Raw genomic sequence first — 24,944 nt, 5'->3', positions numbered from 1 at the left:
TTAGAGTGAATACTTACTGATTTCTATTCTTGGATCAGAGCGATTCTTAACTCAGATATCCCACAGTTTGACAGCTGATCTGCATAATATTGTGAATACAGCATATCACAAATCTCAAGACAGTGAAATAAGCCTTCAGTACATCTCTTTTCTGTGCACTGCAATACAATGCAAGATTTATGGAAAATGCCTACTGAGTGCCAATTCTAACTTGTAGGTATTGGAAAATTAAAACTATATTATAACACATATCATTCTTGTCACTTACTTAGCGTTAACAAAAGCCCAGCGAGAGTTTTTAACCCTTAACCTGTTTAGACAATGTCATTTATCTTGTTGCTTAACTTAATAAACTCTTTCTACTTCTTACTGACTTGGCCTGATCAGCATCAAAAAATCATCTGTGAAAGTCCACATATAAATATACTATTCTACAGTACATTTACTCCCATTAGCTTTCATTTACTATGAGCATTTTTTGTTTTGCCTTGGCATAAGCTTTCATTCTCTTTTTAAGCTGCATTATTTGAGGACAAAACATTAAGGAAAGGTTTAACTTACTGATCATCTTACTATGGTAAATAGCAACATTAAAAGAACGGGACCAGATTCCTAGAGCATGGAGATGGCAGCTCACTGACAGATGGGACTGTGCCGGTTTATGTCACCTGAGGACCTGGCTCCAAATGCTAATAATGACAATCGCTCAACTACAGTACTGAGAAACAAATCTAGCGAGAAGTAAGAGTGATAAGTAGCTTCACATTACCTTCAAAAAGATTAGTAAGACAGGTTGTTTTTCTTGCAGATAATCCAGTGACAGAGACTGTTAAGAATCAGACTGCAAAAAGATTAGTGGCAAATTTTCAGGAAGATCTAGCAAAAAAACTACTGGTGACAACTATCACCACCAGTAGAGGAAAGAAAGCCCGAGGGGTAATCCCCCCAAACCCTTGTGCTACCATAGCAGAAGCCTTAGTTACCCTGCACCGAGCCAAGGGGCTCTGATCCATCATCTGTCCTTTCGATCCCACTGGTCTGGCACACACAATTACAACCTAGAAAAGACAGATGCTACAGTTTCCCCAATATCAGGAATAGATGCTGCCAAGTATGTACTTTGAGGTCCCAAATTTTCCAGACTTCTGAAAAAAACAGAAGTGACTAAGGATACATACTTGGCTCTTTAATTCCCCAACGTCCTTCCCAGCATGTTTCCACCAAGAAAACACAGCCCTGCTTATTTTGACAGTTAAATAAGACACACTTATTTTGCAAAAGTAAGATGGAAAACTGAAATTACCATTAAAATGTAAAGGGGCAAAGCAGCACAGGAAGCTGCTGGGACATCTCAGCACTCCCCAGCACTTCGGTCTTCCCAACCACCACCAGAAGTACCTAAGGAAACCCAAATGCTTCAATTCCCTGATGATCATGATTTGTTCAGCAAACAGAGCACAAGACTAGGAAATAAATTATCCTCCAAGCAGCAGTTATAAGCAAGGTTAGTTCTGCAGTGTTAAGTATTTTCAACTAAGTGGGGTCTGTGAAAAAGGCTTGTTTTTTCCAAGAAGGAAAACAACGTACTGGAGATAGCTGACAAATGATAACAAGCAGGAGCTGCTGATGAAAAGCAGAAAATAAACTTCCTCTCTTTTCATTCATCATGCATGAGGTCCAGTTGTTCCCTCCAGATGAACATTACCAAGGACACCTCCTTCTCTTCTTATCTTGTACCGACTGGGAACAAACACATTCCTTGGTTAAAAAAATCCTCCGTGGATTTAGTTCAGTCCAAATTTTAACACAGGAAACTAGTGTTTAAAGCACATCTCTGGAGATAGTTGTCATTTTAGGGCATGTTGACCACTTGGCTCTAATAAAAGTCTATACTGGGACCTAACAGTTTCTCAGCCACTGTGAAGCATCTATGCCATGGATTACTACAAACCTCAATGGATCATTGGAAAACTACCAGGTTTAGGGGCAAAAATCACCCCATGATCCTTAGGAATATTTTCCCAGGGATGTCTGCACTAAAATTCACAAGTTATTCACCATTTTGCACTGGTGAAGTTAGCAGAGCTTTGCCACAGACAGTTCTTTATTTCCCACTGAAGATCTCTTATCAATATTATAACTGGACTTCACTTTTCCAATGGAAACAACTGCCGCAAGAGGACATGGCAAAAGAACACAATGTTTTGGGCTGAAAACCCTGAAAAAACTAATTTAAGTAAGATTTCACCTAGTTATGAACAAAGTCCTTTTACAAGCTCCTGGACCCCTCCATCCTCCCCCAAAAGCAATGACAGAAAAGAGGTGGAAGCAGATGAAGAACAACAGGTAACACAAAATACGATTAAGAAACCTGTGAAGTTATAAATCATTACCAGGAAAAAAAAAAAAAAAAAATCCCACAATCCAGCTAGAAAATAACTCCAAGTTTCCTCCTACTTCAAGATAAGAGTTCATATCATTTCAGCAGTGATAAACAGTCCCTTGTGGATCTCTACTGGAAGGATGCGACTGCATAACCACAACAGGATTATTGCTTTTCAAGATCTGCATCATCTCAAACTTCAGCTGCTGCTTTTATTTATAATATGAGAAAGCCTACCCAGTGTTATTTCATGTTCTAGTCGTTTCACAAAAGAGCTGTTTCCAGTCAGAACCGAGAGGTTATAAAAATATTTAGCACAAACATCTTATTTTTATTAGTTTTTCAATCTTAAATTCGTACATATTCAGATTGCATTTAATTATCACCTGTGCCTGGATGTGCTAGGAATAGCAGCTGCCGGGATACCTTGTAATTTCCATTATTTTATAAGAATACAGTGCAAACATTGACCTGACATTTTGATATCTTAAAGATTTGTTTCCTAAGAGCAAAATTCTAATTTTTCCCCAAAATTCATCTGCCAGGGCTACACAGAAGTTTGAGATCAGGACCAATATATTAAACCGAAAGAAAAATACAAAAACTTTGCCAAAGAATGCAATCAAAAAATCTCCCCACCTCCCTGGCTTTATTCCCTTTTTTTAACTTATTCTCAGATTTCTCCCTGTCAAACTTCTGGTTTGCAGAGAGCCTTGGCCATACAAATCCGTGGGAGTTTTTCCCCACTGATATGAGGAGAGAGATGAAATCTCACCTGAATTTCCCCTGGGGCAAAGAGATGTTCAACCAAGGTGAAGTGTTTAAGGAATATGGATATATACAGAAATTTTGCCTCTGTGACTTACCAAGAGGGATTGCTACTGGATTTCCCCGTTTCACCCATTGCTGCATGAAATAGCGATGACTAAGTCACCACTCGAATCAAACCCAGAACAACTGGCATCACTGGAGAGCTAAAAGCGGTGGCATTTGCAATGCTTTACCCTTCCGAGAAGTGGTCTTGAGCACTCAGTGATCATATTGTACGTGCCAAATATAAACTGGAGATTGGGTTTGAGAGGCTGAGTTGGTGCCCCATCAGGCAGAGGGTCACCAAGATGGCTTAAAACAACTTCTTCTCAATTTCAACTGATTTGTGTGGTGCACTTTCCAATTAGAGCACTGGAGACCTTGGATGTCTATGGACTAGAAGTCCTTTTCTTTCTCAATTTTCCTGTTTTGACCCTCTCATTTTCCACTACAGATTTAAAAAAACCCAAAATAATAATAATAATAATCTTACAAAGTAGAAGTGACCTGACCTTTCAGTTTAAACAAGAAGCAGGAAGCCTTTCTCTCTTTTCTCTTCCTCAAACTGTTTATTTTGAGCTCTCTTTGTACAACCTAGAGCAGTAAGAAAGGGCACAGGGCTCACATAGTTTGATTTTTTTTTTGTAGATCGGCTTTCAAAGTAAACAAGCAATCTGAAGTGAATCAAGCCTAACAAAAGGGAACACTTTGCCTCTAATGTTCCTTTAATAATAGTTTGTATTGCTAACCCTAAAGTCTTTCTATCTGCATACACAGACTAAATTATATAGCCATGTCTTTTAATGGGCAGAAACAAAGGTCAAAATCCAGGCCCTTTCATGCATGCTATTATGATGAAAAGTCCTTTTATTTTACATTTCAGTTGTGGGAGTTTCAATAAAAGGGAGTCATGGAACGGTGGGGGAGACAAGACAGACATTTGTGCCTCCCTTTTCAGCTGCTATTAATAAAATGAATGAGGCTTTATCTCACCCATTTATTTTGTAAATAAAACCCCCTTAACGACAAAGCAGTCTTTGCATAAGTGCTGAGAAATACAAAAATAAATAGCACATCAACTATGATCTTATGTGAGGAAAAAATATACATTCATTATGTTTCCTATACAGTGGGAATCTTTTTAAAGAGGTTACACCTATGCATTTTCTTCCCTGAAGAGGGGAAGATGAATATTTGGCTGCCTGCAGATGAACCAGGTTGTACAAATGCATTTACAGAACAATGTGTCTATTTGATAAATTCTGAATACCCCTCCCTAGCAATGCAGACTAAAGCTTTTGCTAAATCTGCTCCAGCCTTGTTCAATAGTATACTACAAAGAGACTGGGAACTTTGGATTCAGAGAAACTAAGATAATGATGATCACAATGGCAAGAGTAGTAAACATGAGTGAACATGAGCAGATCCCAAAGAAAGCTGGGCATTCATTTTGAAAATGAAAATATTTTCAGGTCATCTTGACACTACAACTTTTACAGCATTGCTTAAGAACCTGCCAGCAGTCCCCTCTCATCCAAATCTAACCGGGAAGCTTGTACTGACAGCAGGACTTGAATGAGGACAGAGATATGCGACTCAGCTGTTCAGGTGCTTGGCAGCATTTGTATAAAGGCATTATATACTGTACAGTCCCTCCTCTCCACTGATCAGAGTTTGGCAATACCTTGAGAAACTTGAGGTTGGATGATGATGATGATTATTATTATTTAGATAGCTACAAGAAATTATAGTTGATAGGTCTGAAGTCATTAGCTCCCAACTTTGATTGCATTTTCTCCTTCCCCCCTACCAAATATTGGCTTAGACTAACCAGAGGTTAGGTTTTCATTACTGAAAAAGGAATTATTTGATCAAATAATATCCTTAGAATATACGTACATCCTCCTGCCGTTCCTTAACATAAATTATATAGGGCTTGGGGTTTTGTTTGTTTGTTTGTTTGTTCTTGAAAAAGAGGTCAGTATGTAAGATCAGCACAGTTTGCCTTCAGGTTATTTGTTCACCCCACACAGCATCTCAGCCAAGCAGAGGGGCAGGGCACAGGACAGTGGTCACAGACATCATCGCATTACTCGTCTCTGAACACTGCATGACTGGATTTCTGCTTCGCAACCTGTGAGATTTATACAGGCTTTCCTTCCTAAATCCCAGCTCAGGTGACAATGAGTGTTCCCACTGCCCTTATAAAACACTATCATCTTTCCTTCTGTAAGCCCTGTTTTGCTCCGATTCAGCAATCTTGCTAATAAAGTCTGTTAGGTTCATATGAGTTATTACAAAAAATATATACCAACTTGCAGTTTGGTTGGAGTTATTTTTAGGAGAAAGGGTAAGTAAGAATCTCTCACGTAGACATTGCATCAGTATTACAGTACTATGTTCTTATTGTATTTAAAGTGTAGTTAGTTCTGCAGCTTTAAAAATAATTACTTTATACAGAACAGTTATCAAACTATATTCTAATCATGAACACAATCACTGCCTATAAAATACTGCCACTGTGATAATCATAATTTCGTATCCTATTTGATCTCGTGAACATGTCATGAAATAAGTACAAGAAATATTTACTTCTCTGTCACTAGTATGAGCAAATAACTACTTTTAGAAGAGTTAATTATTCAGACACTGTAAAATTAAAATAAACTAGATGATAACAGTGGAAGATTTGCATTATATTGTCCTGTATATAAAAACAACAGCACGCAACTCAATTTCTCTAAGAGGCCATACACAAGGCTGTCTAACACCAACCCAGTAAATGAACACAGAGACATGATGCACTCTTTCCACTGAGGTGGCAGTACTACTGCCCCCATTTCGCTATTCTGGACTTGCACTTGGGAACAAAGTCATTTAGCCTCCTTAAATCCGAAATGGGTCTCTGTTCTCCATTTCTCTTTCATTTAGAAGAATCAGTCCTAACAAATCCTTTCTCTGAGAAGGAACTGACTCAGAAGACCCTAGGGCTAGAAGAGCAATTACGTCCTATTAAATCAGATCCTTATGAGAGTAGTCCATAAAAAGAGACAAAAGAGGGGTCAGAGGGAGGGTGACACAAAGTATTTGTGGATGACTGTGTATAGCATCCAAGAGTCTGCAGTGATCATTGTCCAGTTTGGGAGGGGAAAAAAAAAACAAAACATCACATAACTGCACAGTTAGGAAAAAGCAAACAGGAGAGAAAAGGATGAGACACTCCAGCACACCTTCAGAAGTGAGAACAAGGATAAGTGCATTGGCCAACAGATTGATGATGAAACCTTATAGCGTCACAAAACTTGGGCAAAGGCTGTGATAACCTGCAGGAGGCAGCAAGGTGATGTCTTGAGGAACATGGACAGTATCTATACGACTGCTTTGGTCTCGATTCAACAGCAAAAATCCCCAGAGACTGAAAAGTTGCTCTGAGGATTTCACTCATCTGAGACCAGACAGCTCTGCCACCTCTGATGGGAGGTCTTCTACAGCCTCTTGCATTTCTCTCTGTAGTTCAAGTGGCTACGGAGACTGTCTTCCCTTATCAACACCAAGTCTGACATCCTGTCAAATCCGGCAGTTTCTAAGAATAAGTTCCTTTCCCAAGACGTCTCCAACTCCCAAAAAACCACATTCCCATGGGAAGTCACAATTAGATGCTTCATTGCTTTGGAGAAGCTACCAAGAATGAAGCGAGAAACAATGTCTCCTTTAAAAATAAAAGGCAAATCTCCATGACTGAAGACAAAAATAAAATTAAACTAAAGAGGAGAGGAAAAACCACTAAAACAAGGGCTGGGGGAAGTGTAGGCTGTTTCTCAACATGGGTTCTTAAAAAGCTGCTTCTTTCCTTTTCATGCCTACAGAAGTAGAAGCCCACAGGCTATTCGTGGAGCTATTTTTCTTCATTCAGGTTCTCAAGCTGTGGTGGAGAGGTGTAACCCCAATATTAATTTGCAGAAGGACAAACAGTCAGGGATGATGTTACAGCACCCACTGCCAATACAAAATCATGAGCAACAATTCATGTATTCACGTTAATTCAACTATTTTAACCTTCCTTTCCCCCCCGCTCACTGTATTATTTCTTCCATACTTTATGGGAATAGCAACAAACATAAAACAAACCCTTTACACCTATTAATATAGTTTCTAAAAAAAATAGAATATCTGTTTCTAATGGCATGACTGTTATTCACATGAGAGCCTAAAACTTGTACCTTGTCACCTGATTTATCTACAGCTCTGCTGATATATTTTCCTTTCATAATGCAACCATCAAATCTGACATACTGCAGTTGTCAGGTTCAGACAGAGAGGGAGCACAACAGGAAACATTTGGTTTCAGATGTGGCATATCACATTTATCCTCATTAGTGTGAGGTAACACCCACACATAACTCAAACCTGTCAACACAGTACAGATCTAGATGTATCTCTCTGAAACAGACCTTTCCATGTTTTCACATTTTTAAATGCTTTCAGAAAATTTTAGAAATGTTATGCCCAAAGAAGGCTTTAAGTCAACAAATGCAAACCTGCAAAACCAGAACTTGGAAAATGTTTGGGTTTTTTCCTTAAAGAAGACTGGAGGTGGTGGACTAATTTTAGAGGCAGAATATGATTAACCAGCAAGAACCGTTTTTGGCTCTGAAAGCAACTTCAATTTTAAGACAAACAATCTGTTGAACCACTCTTACAGCAATATACTTTCTCATAAGGTAGTATTTCTGATAAGTTTATTTAATTCTCAAAATTGTTTTACTTGCAGAGTCAAGAGTGCCAGTATAGACTAGTTCAGATGTATAAGCCACAGCATCACTCGTCCCCCTTTTCACTACCAGTCTCATCAGCCTGGAGGAATACTGTTGCTGGAGGTGGTCAGAGCATGTATGTTTAATGCTTCCAGCACTTTCAGCCCCTAATGACTACTAGCTTATATCACAAATAAATTAATGTTCACCTTCAACGCACAGCTATAAGGGAAATTTTTGGTGTTGCTAGAGATTAGGGGCATCTCTTTACCCAATTCAGTTAATATGCAAAAGTTGTGGGGTTTTTCTGCTACTTAATGAACATAGGAGAATTAAGGGGTGTTCCCTGCCCCAAACCATTTCAGAACCTGATGAAATACCAGTTCCTACCTTGCTATTTCATATAAATCCTTCTTTCGTAGTTCATGAGAGCCATCCAAGACAAATGGACATGTGCCATTTGCCTCAAGAGTCCATTAGAACCAGCTTCCTTCCCATAGGGCTTAAGGGAGAACTTTGGAGTGGAAGAGAAACCCTCAACTTGTACAAAACACTACTCAGGAAACATGGGTTGCTACGACCGCCCAAATCCAACGGCTCTCCACATCCTAATTGTCCTCTGTCCTGAGAAGTCTTTCACAGGCATAGGACCTAGTTTGTGTTACTATTTAATGATCACACAGATACCTGATGACAGCACCGCTACTAAGGAACAGACAAATATTTAAAATGCAAAGCATTGAAATATTGCTGTAAATAGCAAAAACCTGTCTGTAAATAGCAAAAACCCTGCCTGAGGTCAGGTAAGGTATAAAGCCATAAGGAGATCTCTTTTCACTGAGCTTCAATTGCGATGCTACCTTCTCTCCCATCCTGGCACCTATCCAATAGTGGCTTTTATGGAGCCCTTCAGGTTGTTGTGCCCCTCTGTGGGTACCTCCTATTAGGGTTTCCCTCCCCTCTGGAAGAAATACATTGGCATCAACCTCGTGAATTTTTGTTAACTGAACAAATGTATCCTTGACTATCTGCATTTAATACATAAGGCACTTCTAAGGTGGTTTGTGCCACAAATCCATCAGGCCCAGTTACCTCAGACAATTAAATGGGATGATGCTGGAGAAATATAGTGTTTTAAGGACTGGGACATGGTGGGGCCAGCAATAGTCCTAAGGTGTGAAAAGAGGTAAGTTGGGGGCCCTTATTTTCCAAGAGGTGGAAATCTGGCCAGGAAGACACAGACTACTGCTAGGTCAGCCCAGAAGCAAAAAACTAACAGCAAAGCAGGCCTAAATTTGGGATTCTGCTTGCTGAGAAATTTCAGTTTCAGCTCCTGACAAATAGCTTTGTTTTCTCACTGCAGACTCAGAGCCCAAGTTCAGCCCAAACCAGTACTTCCAAGGCTTCAGACCTGGTAGAAACAGCAATCATTGGGCTTTTATGCTAGGATCCCGTCTGCCTCAGTACACCAAGGCAGAGAGACGGACCCAGAAGGGCTCTCCAACAAACACAACTCTCATCCTGTAGCTCCTCAGGGCTGTATCTCATGCAAGTCCAGTCAGGAGTCCACCAGAAAACCAAGCAAGTTTCCAGTTAAATCCTACTTATAGATCAATGACTTTTTTCTTTTTTTCTTTTCTTTTTATTTTTTCTTTTTTCAAACAAAGTCTTTGCACAAAACTTTTCAGGTTCAAGAAATGCAGTGCCAGTCCAAAAACTCCAGATGCATGGCGAGAGGGAAGTCTACCAGAACTGGGGCAGTCTCCTATTTTAGAGGACATTGAGCATATTAGCAGTTACTGGGTTTAGAGGATGAGACTAACCGCACATCTCCCTTAGCCTTGTGCAATTTAAAAGCTACAAACACCCTGCAAAGTGAGCTCCCACATCAGTGCGTGTTCAGGTCAGAAGGTGTTTAGATTGAGAGCTCCTCAATCTGGTGGGTATTTCCCTCCTGTTGGGATTGATTCCAATCCAGCTGAAGCATGGCACATGCAAGAGGCACACTCTTACCTCTCAAACTCAACAGCTGCCTCTATCCAGCATGCTGCAGATAGAGAGAACATCTTCCTTTTGAACACACCACCTCATTCTGATTTCCCTCTGATAGCACCTCACTATTTCTACTCCAAGAACGTTTCTCTCAGTTTCCTCTTCTCCACATCTAAATCATGATTTCCAGTTTCCTCCCATTTTCTTGTACTGTGTTTCACTTCTCCCTGCCCAGCTTTGCAGTTTGACACATAATAGGTTGAATAATTAAATATATGAAAGATTTTCTTCTTGTGTTCTCAATAACCTCAGTCATTTCTCAAACTTCACTGTATTAACCGACTTCTCATCTCTACAGTCCAATCAGTTCATACAAGCGCTGCTCTGGCTCCTGATAATAAAAAGAAATACAAGGAGGGCAGGAAATCTGATGCAAGACATGGAATAACAGGTCATAGAATACAAAGTTTTTACTCAGTCATCGCATGCATGGGAGCACATGACTGGAGGGGAAAGAGTCAAGCCTGCTAGTGTGGGTAGGGTTGGGCAAATGCACGAATAAAAATGACTGCACGTGTAAACCCAGTATTGGACACCAGGAAATTACGTTTCTGCTAGAACCAAAAAGAACATGGAAAACTGGAATCAAGCCTTTTCCTGACTCTTTGCTGAGGTACAAAGCTATGGCCATTCCCACCCAAGGAACGTAGCAAGCCTGGAATTACCTTCAGAAAGCATCATAAAGCAGTAGTGAAGAAGAAAGAGTTTGGAGGTCAACGCTCATCATTATCCAGCCTTTGAAGATTCACCGAGCTCAGCAAGTGTCATGTACATACGTATTTTAACATTCATGGTAAAGAACCAAAATACTCAAGGATCATAATTATAAAGGTCTCACCAAGACTAGTAGAGTCCTCGTGTCTAGAGGGGAAAATTAGAACAGACACTGTTACTGCTTCACTATGATAAATGAGAACGCAGAAAGTAACAGTGAAAATGATGGAAGTTTTCAAATCCATCTTACTTAAATTATTATTTAAAATTAGTCTAAGGAAACATCACCAATATATAACTCAGACTTCTGGTAAGAGGCTCTATCTAAACGCTGAATCATAAATTATAAACAAGCATAGGAGTATTGGTTATCAAATGCTCTACATAAGTAATTTTTATTCATATTAATCACGGCTACAAGCCCAAGTAAGGAAAGAAAGATGAATTAATGGAAGAAACACTTGCAGCATTTATTTGATTTTTGAGAAAATAAAATACCTCTCATCAATACTCATAAATATGGGTTTCTCCAGTAGAGTTTTGTAGAGAATAAAGTTTATAGTTGGGGGCTGGTGGTGGGTGTTAATAACTGAGAGGACACAGAATGATAAGCCAAAATGAGCTAGTGAGCCTGCTCTCATAACTATAATCCAACCCATTTGATAACGTCTTCTTCCATTTCCATTACTTCATCATCACTCATTGCATTATGTCTAAACATAGACTATAAACTCTTCATAATTTTGTTTGTAAAGCATGATGCATATTTATGGAGCTATCTAAATAATCTTAAATTAAGTTACAAGACCAACCAAAGACTGGGGGAGAGCCAAGTCATGTCCTCATACATAGAGGGCTGCCAGAAGAGCAAGGATAAGCTAAAGTGCCCAAAAGATGCAAACATTGTCTTTGACACACATTTGTTTTAGAAGACAAGAATCAAGAATTGAGGGATAGATTTTGGACCAATAATTAGAAACATCTGGTAAATTCAAGGGAGTGACAGTAATAGTACATCATCATCATATGTACCTAATAAAGGGTCATCTGAGTACCAAGCTGTGTTCAATACTCCAAACCATGGTGGAAACAGTTCTGCCCATAAGTCCCCCCAAAATCCTCTCCAAAGAATATGAAGAGGCTGAGCAGGAGATAAGTATATGCTGATTTTGACAGTGTCCTGTTGTTATGGGGTTTTTCAAGGGACAACATTGAACACAACATCAAAACCAGCCGTGCAGCAAAAATACTGTGAGCGTGCCTCTGATGTGGTGGTGTTTTGGGAAGCAAGCACAAAGCTGTGCAGTGAAAAACCTCCACATTTTACTGTGAAAAAAAAAATACTATTCGACTATTATTTTAAAGCAGTTTTTTATTAGTGGTAGAACAGATGCTCCACCTCATCAAAGTAGTCTCTGTATTCATGGAGGATTGAAAAACCTCAATCTTTCCATGTAATGCTGGGGGTGGAAACATACAATTTGCTTTGGCATCCCCCACTAACTACTTCATAATGCAAAATACCATTTAAATGTGTGAAATGTAAAAATATTAAAAGCTGAAGGAATTAAACCTGTGCCTTGAGAAAGGACTTAACCTTAAAAGGATAGAACATTAAAGCTGTTTTGGGAAACTAGTGAACAGCATTTGCAACTATACAGCATTAAGAGTTTGGCAGGAAACCGTGTTTAAAGGATGGCTTACTGCCTTGAAAATATTTTTGTTTAAAAGAAAATTGAAGAAATTAAAGTTGTGCATGTACACGTCTGTACACACAACTTATATATAACCTGTAGTTTTCCTATATTTGCTCAAAAGATACGGGCAAGCAAGAAACCTCCATTCCCCTTAGGGGTTACCTGGCCAAAATGCTTGCGAGTCTACCAGATGGCTCTGGTAAGGAGCAAGAAGAATTTTATAAGCATCTATCCATTTGCATTGTACCAAATCAAACTGAGAATTTGCTTGTTGCATTATCCAAATTAAAACAGTGACATTTGCCTCAGTGCTCATCATGAGGCACTCTCAGAAGAGGAATGCTGTACTAGATGGACATGAGGTTTGATCAAGCTTAATAACTCCTACAGATGAACATGCACTTCCTTTAAAAAAAACCCACATACATAAAATATGCCCAATTTGACACGTGAAGAGTTAGAGAACTTGGAAAGAATAAGATACAAATGCAAATAGCTGACATTTTGGAGAAGCAGAGCACTGGCAATGCCTATCCTGCTAAAAGATTTTCAGAAACCTGACAGCTCCCAAGAACAACTGAATATCCACTGCTTTCATGTTCCACCTAGAAAACAAAACCCTGCCACAACACATACGGTGATAAATCAGATGTGCTAAACTGCAGATGCTACACTTATTTTGTGCACAGGACAGAAAAATACCATTTTCTATTATACAATGCATTGCTTCTGCAGAGAACCCCATGTGCTTTATCAACATTTATAAGCTTGTCCTCACAATGCCCTATAAGGTAGTGAGCCATGGCCATATTCTCCTTGTTTTACAGTCATTTCCCATTTCCATAACACCATTCTTTCTGTTAGGTCCCTAATTTATATAGCAAACCATTGGTATTGCCTCAAAGCCAAAGAACTATATTTAGTGGAGGTTTATTCCAATGGATCTCAGTGCAAGGTTAACAGCTTTCACCCTCTTTCTTTATACAGGGAGGCACACAAATCTAGTTGGAAATTTACCAGGCAAAAGCAGTCCACACAATTTTTCAACAACCATATTCAGACAACGTCTTTAACCTCTTTCTTTGAAACAATTTTTCCCATGAAATAAAGTTTTCATCTCTGTATGTGTTGAAAAAAGGAAATAAATACTAGCTTTTTAAACTGTACCTTCCATGACGTACACCAGGGAACCCACATCTCCTTCCTTGATGATGCAGCTGTCTTTGCCATACTCCACGGGATACATACAATCCACAATCTCCTGGATCTGAGACAGCTCCAGATTCTTCATGAAGTCATTGTCAAGGATCGCTTCCTTTATTAGCTCCTTGGACCTGCGGCAAAAAAAGACAAGATTTATCCATGTGTCCATCAGCTGAGCTCATTAATAGCATTTGAACTTTAGCACAACTGCACAGTGCTGCAATGAGTATTTCCTTGGAAAAAAATTCCAATATTTTCCCTAAAAGTCTGATAAAGTCCATCTGCAGAGAAGTAAAAAAAATTACAGAATTGTTAACTTGTAATTATTTTTTGTAAATAAGTTTCAGATACATCAAGTATTGAAATAAAAATAGATTTCATGTGATTGCAAGATGCTCTTTTAGCTACAAGATTCACATCTATAATAACACCAAAGAATAACACAGCTACTTGAAATATCTTCCATATACAAAACTGAAAGGAAATACAAACAAGAAGTTGAAGGATTTATCACTTAGTTTATTATATTTTCTATTAAGTTATACAAACTGGAACACACAAAAGCGCGATACTGCACTGACTCTTTGAGTATTAATCAAATAGCAAAGGCCATTACATTCACATGAGAGGAGGCACCACTGTTACAGGAATAACACCACCATTAATTCATTTCTTTGATGACTAAATGGAAAATTCTGAAGTTATATTAGCATGCATAGAATTATACGTGCAGTTTTGGTTTGGCATGAGATCAGATTGGAAGTCTGGAGTTCTTAGTAGCCACTTTGCAAAGCTGAGTAAGGAAGGAGTTGTTTCCAAAGATACAGATTTCAGAACTCGAAGTTCACGCATTCTCTGGGAGACTACCCAAATGGGTATGTAATACAACCTGCTATCTCTAGAAGTGCCTCTGCCAGTGTCATGTTATGACAGAAAATGTGCAACAAAACCACTGACATGTTTTTCCTGATTTTCCTGAGACTCTTTCCATTTCTACAGCTAAAGCACTCACTACACAGTGAGTCACACTCAGGTGAACCCTCCAATCTTCCCTTCAGACTGTCAAGTTCAGCTTCATCCGTCTGCTAATGCAGTGTTAACCACTATGTCATGACAGTTTGCAAAAAACTCCTAAAGCAACTTGTGCAAATGAACAACTGAGAATGCAAAATCTAGACCAAAACTAAAGACCCTAAAACACCTACAGGCTGGACATCAGGTCCTCGGCCCTTCATTTCTCACTCTGCAGCTCCACCTCTGTGGGCTGAACTATTCGCTAATATGAACATAGCCCAGGCAGATGACAGCTACCTGCAGAGCCTATGCATTCAAAAGAGTTTATCTTTTTGAAATATTAATATGAAACAAGGTTTTCAAAGAAAGATAGAGTAATGGATCATGTCTTCTTGAAAAAGAGACAAATTGGGACTTCAGAACACCAAAACCAGCCAGACGGCCTTGGAGGTATTATGCCTGTGCTATAGTCCTTTTAAAATATACCTCAAGGTTATATGCAGCACAGATTCAATTCGTTAACATTTAAGGTGCTTTTTATGCTTTTGATAGATTTGAGGTTATTTCAACAAAACATGCTACTTTACAACAGAGTTCTTCACTAGTGACCCAGCTGAAGTGCAGGATGGAAGCAGACCAGACTTTTCAAGTATTGTCTGCAAGATGACACGGACTCGGACTGCTACAAAACCCTTTTACTCTTGAGAAATTTAATTTGACTTCACATACTGTCACTCCAATTCCTGTGCATGCAAATAAAAACCACCAGAAAAACCTACATCTGTGTTGCTTCTTGCTTTCAGTAATGCAAGAAGCTGGTAATTTGTAAAGTTGACCAGATGACAGATAACCTGTTTTCCTCATTCCCTCCTCCTGTGCTAGAGCGAGACTATGCTTTTGATGCTATGCCTTGACTCACTACTGCTCTTTTGGTCTTAGCCACCTCCAGAAGTCCCCCAAATCCTCCTAACAAAGGCAGTAATTATTAGCATTACTCAAACTGCCTGCCGAAGAAGAAAGCATAATAAAAGCTTTCACATTAGTCATATCAACTAGCATTACCATTTCAGCCATTTGTTTCATTCCAAGGCTCAAAATGAGGCTTTCTCCTTGATAAAATAAAGGCAGCCTTTCAAGCGGAGTGTTTGTAAGAATACCCACAAGAGACCAGAGGGAATTCAGACATGGCTCAAGTCAGACCTCCCCTGTTAATTTAGAGGCCCTCAGCAAAAAACAATGCTTTACTTGTCAGAATCGAGCACAGCGAAGGATTTGAAAAGGATCTGGGAAACTTGGTCTAAATGACAGCGAAGGAGCAGCACAGGGGCTAGGAAAAATCCATTAGAAGTCTATTTCGGGGAGAAGCAGCAAAACATACACAACATGAACAAACTTGGGGAATTTATGAGCTTAATAGTGTTATTAGGCTAAGAGTACATCTGAATCAACTGATTCACAGCCTCTGCCCTTCAACATAGAAATATCAGAGAAATTAAAGCTCAGATGCCCACCAAGTAATTCAAACCCTTTTGACAACAATACAAAATACAGCCATTAAGAGGAAAAACATGCCAGCTGGGACATCAATAACGCAGCTTCATCTCTGCCACATCTAAGCATCTTAAAATTAAATATCTCCATAGAATGGTCTGGATAATAACTCGGTCACGCTTGAATGTAACCAAAATAGATATTATTATTTAAGGATAATTAGTTAAAATGAGACTTCAAATACAAAAAGCACCTCCAGCTGTCCATAAACAGTGCTGGCTGTAGGAACAAGCACCTTGCAACCCAAACTGCATATTTATGAGTGTATTCGCATCAGACTATACCACGCTTCACAGTTTGTAAGCTACATTGTCATAGCTACAATAAGAGTTACTCTATTGTTCCCTGCAAGAGAATATTCATCACTCTAATAATTCAAAAAAATTATTCATGCAATGTAGATTACCATTCTCACATACTTGCACATGCCAGGCCTTCAGCAACTTTTACATTATTTTATTACGCAGTTTTCTTTCAATATAATTCACAGGTGCAATTTCAGGTAAATAATTCTTTTCTTTTATATTTATTTTTATATGAAATGAAACTCAAAGCATGTAAATTAATTCATAGTTCACAATTATTCCATAACAAATGCATTTCTAAACCACACCATTCCTTAATCATCATCATTAGTATTTTGAAACAGCATCTATCCCAGGTGTGTGAATACACAAATCTACCTAGTAATACAAAAAAGGTATTTAAAATGGTCAAAAACACAGTCCTGCTATTGCAAGTAAGTGGTTTAAACAAGACACAGCTGTTTCATTACCCTTATTTTCAAATAGTATTTATTCTGTATTTTCTGATTCAATTTTCTAATAGAAACAATCTGCAAACACAATCAACTACAATATTTGTAAGGGAACAGGACTATTTCCAAATGACCCTGTTTTAAGAAGAGGGCATTTTCATGAATATTTACTTAGCGCTGAAATGAATGGCTCCTAATGCAGAGGGTTATTCAGAGTATAAAGCAGTTGTCGTCACCTTTACTCTCCAGAGGTAGGCACCTGGCACTAAGCCATCACTATTTTTCTGAAAGATTAATGACCAAATGCGATGGAGGCTTGATGAACAGTTTAAAAAAAAAAAAAAAAAGGCACAATCCTCTCCAATACATCCTTTCCCAAATCAGTTTAAGTCCATCACAGTAATTAATAAGGCAACAGTAGGAACAAGCTAATTGCATTCTAATTTGCAAAGTCATGGCAAAGTCATGCAAAAAGCACCTTAACAAGTTTGCTAAAAATATACTTAATACATAAAAACCTGTATGCCTGGTTGCAAATGCCTCTCAGAACAAAGCATATAAACGTGCGTTAATTCACACACCTCCTAATCCTGTACTGGGGGCTGCTCCGGTCCTCCAGCCAGATCAGAGCCAGCCACCAATGCCCCCAACAGCCAGCATGACAGCTCGGGAGCAGCAAAATGCCCGGAAAAAAATTTCAAATGTGTTTCTGTCTCAGCAGGCAGGGGCTCTGCACAGAACCAGTGTTTCAGCTGTGCTGCAAAAGGCTTGTATTAAAGGTTTGCCTTATTGCAGTGGCCATAAAATGCAGAATTTGGCCGAGCATTTTGCTCAAAACCCTGCTGCTAATATCTGCTGGCTACTCATCAAGCATGAAGGCAGAAGATAAAAATTTTGGTTTGTAGCAGATGTGAAAAAACAACCTGAGATGTTATGCAGTCCTAGATAAGAAGCAAAGTTAATGCTACAATAGGTTGCAATGTACATAGTAAAATACCAAACCCTGTATTACAGCCTGTTGTTATCCTGACAGTAATTTACGTTTTACAAAGAGCAGAATGAATAGTCATCTCAGGCTCTTCACCCATAGCAAAAAAACACGTTCTCTATGCTAAGTTTGTACCTTCTGGCACATACGATAAATATTAGAACAAAAAGTTAATCTTCGTCCCAAAAGGTCTTATTTCAACATCGGCAAAGCCGCTTGCAGAGTTTAAGGAAGGGAAGAATTTAAGTGCAGATGGAAAGACTACTGGGACTACTATCCGATATACATCTAGGCATGCTTACAGAAATGCGAAGGCCTCCTTGACACATACCATGCTGATACAGCATCAGTTTGCAATGGAGTTTGCAGGAACCTGAGGTTCAAAGGGAGCTGCGGTAGCTACATAGGTATCATTCTCCAGGTAATCTACTGCTGGCAGGAGATGATTAAATAGAGGTGGATCAAGAAGAATAAAAGAAATTAAGAGTTTGATTTAGACAACACTGACACAGAACAGTTGGAAGCAGATCTGAATTTTATGGTGTTCACAAGTATACCACCACAGCTATGTACCAAAACCATTTTAAACTATTAGGCTGGAGCAAAGCAAGAAAAATGAAAAGCAATGTACTAGGCAGACAGGCTGGAAGATGTCTCAAAAAAAGGGAAAGAAAAAGTTCATTTTGTATTAATAGTCGAGAAGAAGAAGCAAAAAATACACAGGACCCCTTTTCTTTAGCTGTTCCTCTCTCCAAACTTTAAATAAAACTTTTCAATATGAACTTTTATGCCAATACTAATGGCAGGGGAAGGAGTATTTTTTCTAGTCTCCCCCATCAAAAGTCTGCCAACTACTACTAATGACCTAAAGCCCCGTATTTAGGAGGGAAACATCTACAGGAATTTGACCAAGCAGAGAGACAGTGTTCACTGCCAGGGCTGAAGTTTAAAGCAGTAGAAGTGCAGCTCCCTGGGAGATGAGAACTCCTTATTTACTGGTATCATAAACCTTGCTCAAAGCTACCACAACCAGTAGCATCTTTTTCGTGCTGTTTCATCATTGCCGTAAAAATCCAAATTAAATACCCATGTACATCCTTTATGACTCTCCACCAACTAAACCTATCAAGCATATTTGTAGAAATTCACGCCCAAGCACTCCTTTTATGGGAGCTTCCATATCCATATACCTCCACAAGGAATTAAGATTATTTTAGTAGATAAGAAACATGGAAAAAAAAATCTGTGGCCTCTGACCCAGAATATAATGAGCGATACAAGAGTCCAGGCAGTCCCTACAACCACCATCTGTTTAAAATCCACACTGTGAATGTTTAAAAGTGTTTACTTCTACAAAATGTGGCTATGGAAAAAAAAAATACTTCTTTAAAAAGAGAAAACACGGCCAAGTATTATGCCTGCTCCAGATTTCCAGAAACTATTCAGTGGGATATGAATACACTGTAAAAAGTGTTAAAAAGACTTTTTTTAAGTTATACCTAGACATACCTCCATTCCATACAGGGGCATCCATTCCAAGTAACACAAAAAGCAAAGGCCACAAGTTTCTAGCAGGTTTGGGGAAACTCTTCACTCAAAGCCCACGCTCACAGAGCTTTTAACCATGTTCTTAAGCCCGGGTATACTTAAAAGAGTATATAAGACTAGAATGTATACTCACATGCTGGTCTGGAATAGGACCTCACCATTTCAGTTCTCAGTCTAGTTAACACCAAAACACTGGAGTTACCAATTATGAACCTTTTTTCCTCTTTAACCAACAAAATTAAAGAAAACCTCTGACAGAAGGGTGTATGTTTAATCACTGAGGACAGCAACATAAAGAATGGCCAAGATAAGTAATTTGGATATGATGTTTTAAAAGTTCTCATGGAGATGCTCCCTTCAGCATAGAAAAGCCTCCACCTTCTAAAAAGTAGTAAATATATAGATACAGAAGCCTTACTAAACAACTGCTATTGCTTACTATAAAATTATTCAATCCACCATATGTGACCCCATACATGTATTTATCTGCATACTTTATCTTCTTGGCTCGGTTTACTGTAGCCTGGCCAAACATACAGAGGTTCAAAAATAACAGACGAAAATCATAAAGCCTTCAGTGACACCAAAATGACTGTCAACAAGAGACAACAGCTGAAATCTCTTCCTTGCACTCATCCCTTCTCAACAGGCTGCATTATGTATTGTAGTTATCCCTCAACCACCAACTGGAAGTCCATAGCCCTCAGGAAAGTTTGTTTTGGAACTAAAGTGTTTATGTTGTCAGAAAAATTATTTGTGCCAAGTCAATCACGGAAAGGTGAAGGGGCCTCCCCGACTGCCCCAAGAGGTTTTGCATTAAAGACAGTAACAAACATCCGCAGCGTAGGGCAGTATATACCTTTTGCATGACAGCAATGCAATAGGAACTGTGGCTTTCTGAAGTGCGTAATACTGGATAACGTCTTTAAATACTAAAGCCTGTAAGTGAACAAATGGATTTTCTTCTACAACTTACTACTAGGAGCAGAACAGTACAGAAAAGTCCAGACCTTTCAGTAAAATCTGGGTCTTCTTTGCACTATAATGCCATTAATAGCTGATAACTCTACATTAGCTGTTTGCTTTGGCTATGGATAAAGACTGCTTTGAATGTTTCTTAAAGGGAATTTTAAATATAACTCCAGAGAGCTATTCTTGTCTCATTAACTGGAAATAAGAGTAGGATTCAAGTCCGGGACTGAATAACATGAAGGCTTGTGGATTTTCTTGAGAGTGCTTGCCTTTCCCACAACATGCAACCCACAGCGTGTCTTCAAGTCGCAAGAGGAAATTTCTGAGCAGGATCTTAAGCATCTTCAGCCAAGACTGTTATTGCATAGCGGGATGGAAGAATATGTTCTTCAGAGGAGTACACTAAAATTTTTTTAAACTGACACTTTGACTGAAGAGATAAGCAACAAGGAAAGTAACTGTGCCCTGATCTAAACCTGTAAAAAAGGAAAATAACCCCCCCAATTTCATTTTTCTTCTACTTAAATATAACTTACAGTTGCAGAATCGAGTTGCTCTGTAGAGAATGTGTCGATCAGACAGCTCTGCTTAGGATTTCTAAATATATCAGTAAAACATGCATTTCATTTACACTGCTGTTCATTATATCATTTTGGCATTCGACATTTAAAAAGCAAAATGATTTAAGAAAAAAATGGTAAAATCTCCTTTCATCTATGCTGAAAATTGTTAGTACAAAAATACTGTAGGCAAGAGTTGGTTAACTCTTGCATTTTAACATGTCTCACCCCACAGATCTTAATTTACCACCCTTTTCTAGGCTAGTATTTTGCATCCTACAAAAACGCAGGTTTAGATACTGGAAATGTTGGCACGCTCAGTAAAAAAAAAAGTCAGCTCTTGCCAACACAATTTGCCTACTTCTGAAATATCTGACACCTCCAGGGAACTCCCACATGAGCTTCATTTTGAGAAACCACTACCGATACCTCCAAAGAGGATCGAGTGGCTACTTGATTACCTGAAGCAAACAGTATAAGCTTTGGGCAGGTAATTATAGGTGAAAACATGTAGCAAGGTCATGGTGAAGGAGGAATGGGGTGTCTCTCAGAGATGCCTGGACAAAAAAAAGTGGTCTTTTGAAGGGTGTTGTCCCAATGTATCTCACAGTTTTGGTGCTGACATCCAGCGCAACTGAGCTGGAGACTTTTTGCACCACCAAAAATAGCAGAGAAAATGTATGTACCCATATGTTGCAACACCAAGGGATCCAGAAACAATCCAAGCTCCTCCAGGAGGAGTTCAGTTCGCAAGATTGAGTCGCGGAGATCCAGACAACACATCTTGAAGGTCACAACAATGCATCTTGAAAAGAACCACCTACTTTAAAGGTAAGATTTTCTCCATCAATCAAACAATTATCCACAAAAGCTTCCAGTCTTGGCAGCTCCACACAGTGAACTCTGACTGGAGGCAGGTATAAGGATTCTAGGTAAATGGCAACTAAAACAGTTCCCCCAAGTTTATTAGCATATTTTGAGGTCTGTGTGGCTTCACAGTGATAAATGAACATGTGGACAGAACTGCATTCAGATGCCCTGGAGAAGAAAGCTACTGATAGCCATTATGGAGATGGCCTTCACCCTGTTGGAACAAGCAGGAAATCTGCCAAGTGGATGATAACCTAATTTAAATAGATGCAGAAATCCAATTAGAGATCCTCTGAGTAGAGACAGCTCATTCTCATCTCTTGGGTTAGAGGCTACTAACACGTCGCAAGCTTTTCTAAATGTGCTGTTGTCCAGGCAAAATGAATGTGCTCTGCAAAAGCACTTTGCTCCTCCTTGGCATAAGAACATCAAGTGAATGTTGTCACAACAGTGTAAATATATAGCTTCATCCAGTGTAAGTTTAGGATGGGGTTTCACAGAAAATGTGATGTATGGGGAAAAAAAAGTGACAGAGATTTAAAGTCACTTACTGTGATTCACCTAACACTTCTGACGGATGTTACTGTCACTAGGAAAGTTGCTTCAGCTCTTTTGCTTTTCTGCCGCCTGGAGAAGTCCCCAGCTTAAATGCCATAGGTGTATGACAGCAGAATGCAGACAAGCGCTTGGAGCCTTAGTCTTTCAATAAATATTCTTAGGGATTTTAGGGAGAAGTACTTCCTGCTTTACGAGTCAGTAAAAAGACTGACGTTAGCAGCCATGCTTTGAGACATAAATATTTGAAAGATGTAAGGGATTATCTAAATAACATACACCCCCCTGCCGAGAGCCAAGGAGCAGCCCGCAGGGATTTAAAGGCAAGCACTGCCAATGTACCTACTTACAGAAGGGTCACTTCGGGATACAGCAATCCTGAGTGGAGTTGTGGGAGCACCATCATGCAGGCTCTGTCTGGTCTGCTAATAAACCAGATTACAGCCAAGCAAGCACCTTTTGGCAGACAATATGAACTCTAAACAACTTGAAAATGTTTAAACAGAGAAAGAAAAGCAGCAGGAAGCTCATAAGGTGTCTGTGGAAAAGCATGGAGGGCTGGGGCTTGTAGCAGGGCAGTACCACTGACAGTTTCTTTCCCTTCAAAGTCAGATTGGGGAGAGATTGTCACATTCAAAATATTATCTTCTAATTCTTATTTCCTTTGCATGAGTATTGACTGTCGCTATCCCGCTTAGCTTTGAAGAATACCCTGACAGCAACTGCCTCATGTAAGATGCTTTTTTGCTCAGACATGCTCTTGCTAATCTTGTTTTAGGAAGTGTACTAAGAATCCCAGGCTTGTAATGCTGCCTTTGGCTCTAACCAAAAAAAGGTACAGAAACTCTGAAGCAGGACGCAGATGTTGTCCTCACAGAGGGGCGCTGCAGAGTGGGACTGCAGTCTGACGGCCACAGCGAGGATGCCCAGGTACAAAGCAGGCAGAAGGCAAGAGAAGGTGTCCTGGAGGTTCAGAGAAATTTCCCTAATTCCCATGAACTATACGAGACAAACTCTAGGAATACCTGCAACCTATTCTGCTCCATCCAGCCATGTATAAACAGAAGTCAGAAAGAACTTAAAAGAATTGTTTTGAAGAATAACAGTGACAAATATGACATCAGAAGAAGGGCACCAAATTCAGATGGAAGGCAAGGAAAAGTTGAAGAGCTTTTAAGGACTTTAGGAAATGGTCCTTCTTTGATCAAAATAACTGTCCTCCAGAGGAGTTGAACGTTTCCAGGGGTTTCAGCCTGAAAGGATACTGAAGGGGAAATGTTGTATTTCTTGCAAATGGGAGGATATTTTTGCACAAGCAGCACACTAGTAACCTCACATTTTATGGCATCACTTGTCTTCAGGGAACGCTAACGGGAATGGACATACAAAGGTAAAAGAAGGATGCAGCAACACAAACGCATCCTGCCCAGGTAAAGCAGAGGAATGGCATGCTCACCGGGGAAATGATCCTGCTGAGCAAGTTTTTGGAGATCACTCAGTAAGGCAGTCTGCCCCTATGAGCAGGTGTAACCTACCAGTGTTACAGCCTAGCAAGCCATAATCCCAGCATGGGAGATGTTGATATCTCAAGGGAAAGCTCTACTCTTTACAAACAGGACCATTTGAATGAGAAACAAGAGCACTGCTTTTTTCTTGAGGATAGACAGCAACATGCATTAGCACAACATAGCAAGATTGCTATTCTACCTCCTTCAGCAAGCCAAGAAAGCCATTCCTTTAATAAGACAGGGATACTCAAGATTCATTCTGTTGAGACATGACTGAAGGGAAGCATACATATTTGCCATCACAGGAAGGGCTCTGCAGACAGCAAACAAGGCTCCATTCTCAGAGACAGGGTGCATGAAAGGTACCTGCAGCTTGTCACTGTCACATCAGGGGATGGGGGGGAACTACCTTTCAACCACTACAAATGCAAAGATGATGGGTGCACATGGTATGGGATGGGATTATACAAGCATAACAGGAAAGGAGACAGACACATACAGATTTGCCAGTAGGTAAATCCATGAATGCATACAGCAATGAGAATTTGAAAGCACAAGGAATCACATGTTAGAGAAAAGATCACGATTAGTCAAATCCCACTGAGAGCAACGCAAGACAGCTTCAAAAGCTTTAGGAAGGATTGTATCTTTAATCCTCAAGCCTCTGGGATGGTCACCTTACACACCCTCCTGTGGTAGGGCCTGGAAAACCAACCCCACAATACAAACGATGCCCTGGACCTAGGATTTGTTGCATCAGGTGAAATCCAAATGAAGACACCACTTGACCATCATTATCCCATACTTCATTGCTGCAAGAGTGCTAACAACCTAGTCATATACGTTTCTCCCAAATTATTTTTAATGTGTGACATGTGGCAGATCAAACTGTTTGCTGTGTACCAATTTAAGAGCACCTATTACAACATATGCTATAGCTATGTGCAGTTATCAATGCCCCTGGTCCCCACAATTTATAATAAAAAGTGGTGCCAGTCTGCTGCCCAG

General features: G+C 39.5%; 1 protein-coding gene across 2 annotated transcripts in view; it reads right to left on the bottom strand.

Moving 5' to 3' along the window:
• PRKG1 (protein kinase cGMP-dependent 1) overlaps positions 1 to 24,944 on the bottom strand; it is a 526,334-nt gene that overhangs the window by 447,057 nt on the left and 54,333 nt on the right. For both annotated transcript variants that reach the window (XM_072869342.1, XM_072869341.1), the window contains exon 2: positions 13,578 to 13,744. In XM_072869342.1, coding sequence (XP_072725443.1) covers positions 13,578 to 13,744 — 167 coding nt within the window. The remainder of the gene's footprint in view (positions 1 to 13,577; positions 13,745 to 24,944) is intronic.

Source organism: Ciconia boyciana, chromosome 8, assembly GCF_034638445.1.
Source record: "Ciconia boyciana chromosome 8, ASM3463844v1, whole genome shotgun sequence".
NCBI classification, from domain to species: Eukaryota; Metazoa; Chordata; class Aves; order Ciconiiformes; family Ciconiidae; genus Ciconia; species Ciconia boyciana.
Note: the sequence above shows the minus strand (reverse complement) of the source record. Positions and strands in the feature narration are given on the sequence as shown.